At 58.0% G+C, this 2,602-nt stretch overlaps 1 protein-coding gene across 2 annotated transcripts in view; it reads left to right on the top strand.

Annotated features, from left to right (window-relative positions):
• The window catches only part of PIGC (phosphatidylinositol glycan anchor biosynthesis class C), a 3,030-nt gene extending 1,181 nt beyond the window's left edge, over positions 1-1,849 (top strand). Inside the window, exons 1-2 of one of the 2 annotated variants that reach the window (XM_085300258.1) lie at positions 7-350; positions 676-1,849. In XM_085300258.1, the coding sequence (XP_085156384.1) occupies positions 150-350; positions 676-1,728 (1,254 nt within the window). In that variant the 5' untranslated portion in view covers positions 7-149 and the 3' untranslated portion in view covers positions 1,729-1,849. Of the gene's footprint in view, positions 1-6; positions 351-675 lie in introns of those variants that run through there. The other variant, XM_085300260.1, reaches the window with a different exon arrangement.
• The last annotated feature ends 753 nt before the right edge of the window (positions 1,850-2,602 follow it).

Raw genomic sequence — 2,602 nt, 5'->3', positions numbered from 1 at the left:
TCTCGGACGCCGCTGCCACGGCCGCGCCGGCGAGCTCCCCCCGCGAAGGCTGCGCTGGCGGGAGCGGGGCCTTGCGCCCGGCCTGTAGCACCCGGCCGTGCAGCCCGGCTCCCCGGCTCCTCCCTGGATTAGGGATTAACTAAAAGCCGATGCAAAAGGGAGGAGGGGAGGATCCCGCTTCCTCTCGGTCCCCCTCTCCGGGGGGGTCAGCGCCGCATTCCCCCGCAGAGCTGCGCGGTGCCGGGCGGGAGCGCCGCACGCCTCCAACGGGACACAGGGACGGGGGCACCCAGCTTTGCCCTCTCCGGCGGGGGTTTCAGCGCCCGCAGTGCGAGCAGGCTGCCCCAGGGGTAAGACTGGCCCTCGAGAGTTGCCCCCTCCCCGCGGTGGCAGGGGAYCGCGCTAGCCCCAGGCCAGCTCACCCGGCCCAGGCTGCTTGGGTTGCTGCCCCACGCCAGCCTGCTCCTCCTGGTCCCCATTTAGCCCTGCGTGACTCAGGCAGGCTGCGAGGAGACGTGGAGGCTGTGCGATACCTGTCCCGCAGCCCGGGCCTTTCCTCTGCTCCCTTGCAATCGTGGGCAGAGCCGGGACAGAATTGGGAAGCTGCCAAGATTACAACAGAGCCCTTCCCTGCGCCTCCTGCCATGGGGTAACCCAGTACCTTGCTCTTCCTAGGAGTCCAGCGCTGTGGGTTACTTGCCGGAGGAGGCCTCAGCCAGAGGAGGAGCAGGACCTCACGAAGCCACTGCCACAGGTGTTCCCAGGATCCCTGTCTTATGCCTGCAGCACTCCCAGGCACACTCAGAGGCGGTCGGACCAAGCACTGATAGAAGAATGGTCTGTGCCCAGGTGGCGACCAGCCCCACGAGGCGCTGGCAGAAGGTGCTGTACGAGCGCCAGCCTTTCCCGGATAACTATGTGGACCAGCGGTTCCTGGAAGAGCTACGGAAGAACATCCATGCCCGCCAGTACCAGTAYTGGGCCGTAGTCTTTGAGTCGGGAGCAGTGGCACAGCAGCTGTGCAGCGTCTGTGTCTTCGTTGTTACCTGGTGGTACATGGATGCCGGGATGCTGAGCCCACAGGGGCTTTTTGGGGCAGGCCTGGTCTCTTCCCTACTTGGCTACATCTTGTTCAATGTCATTGATGCTGGGGTCGGGCAGCAAGGGAGCAGGCGGACGTGGTGGGCCGACCTGAAGAGCACCCTGGTGTTCATTGCCTTCACCTATGGCTTTTCACCAGTGCTTAAGACACTGACGGAGTCGATCAGCACGGACACCATCTACGCCATGTCGGCCTTCATGCTCCTTGGCCACCTCATCTTCTTCGACTACGGTGCTAACGCTGCCATTGTATCCAGCACGCTGTCACTCAACATGGCCATCTTTGCCTCTGTGTGCCTAGCATCCCGCCTGCCTCGCTCCATGCATGCCTTCGTTATGGTCACCTTTGCCATGCAGATCTTCGCTCTCTGGCCTATGCTCCAGAAGAAGCTGAAAGCCCAGACACCCCGATGCTATGTGGTGGTCACCACGCTCTTTGCACTGGCAGCACTGGCAGGACTGATGACCATTTCCAGCGTGGGTGCTGTTCTCTTTGCCTTGCTGCTGCTCTGTATTTCCTGCCTCTGCCCCTACTGTCTCATTCGGCTTCAGCTGTTCAAGGACAATATTCATGGGCCATGGGATGAGGCTGAGATCAAGGAAGATCTCTCCAGGTTCCTCATGTAGGCCTAGCTCAGAGGAAAAGGGGGAGGGAGAGAGGGAAGAAGGGACCCTCTGCTGTAAGCAACACAAAGGTTGCTTTCTGAGAGACTAGACACCTTGTCCAATAAAGCTTCTTGCATGGAAATAGTGGCACATTTGTATGCATTACCTTCAAGAACGCTAGAGCAGGTGCTGTGGCAACGATCCTGGGTATGGAGAAGACTCACAGGCAGTGGCTCACCCGGTCTGTAATACTTGGTGCTTAAATAAGCCGCCACTCCCCGGTGTTCCACAGCTCCCCGTGGCCTCTGTTCCTGCAGCTGCTGCTGGTGGAGTCATGATGGCAGACAAAAGTTTTGAMTCAGAATTTTCTAGTTTGGAAAAAGCCCACTGAGCAGACAGATTATGTGATTCTAAGATCTGACCTGCTGTTTTTTGGCTAATAAAAGAGCTGAATTCATCAAAGTAGCCAGCCTGTGGAACAGTTCTGGAGCACAGGCAAGCAGGGGTGGTACCTGGTGTGGACTGGCAGACTAGATAGATCCATAGTTGTATTTTGTCCTAGCAAAAAATAGCAGGTTCCACACACTCATATTTAAAGGCATCCCTGAGATACACTTTGGCACTAGGAAGATGCTAGCCAGATGGTACTCGGCAAGCTGGGAACACACACCCCAACTCCAGTGTGAAACATGAGTGAGGCAGCTTGGCTTTACAGTGGATCTAGTTGAGCAGACAAGACCTCTCAGTCCCTTATCTGTGGAGTGGTGGTGGCTTGTGCTGATGGGAGGGTAGGGTACATTCCCTGAACAGAAATATGACTCWGAAGAGCTCAGATCTAGTGCAGCCCTGATAAGGCTGGGCTGGCTGTGCGTGGGCTGGCTGTGGGAGGCCTCCA

Source organism: Rhea americana, unplaced genomic scaffold, assembly GCF_003343005.1.
Source record: "Rhea americana isolate MKP2758 unplaced genomic scaffold, rheAme1 scaffold_162, whole genome shotgun sequence".
In the NCBI taxonomy this organism is placed as follows: domain Eukaryota; kingdom Metazoa; phylum Chordata; class Aves; order Rheiformes; family Rheidae; genus Rhea; species Rhea americana.
Note: the sequence above shows the minus strand (reverse complement) of the source record. Positions and strands in the feature narration are given on the sequence as shown.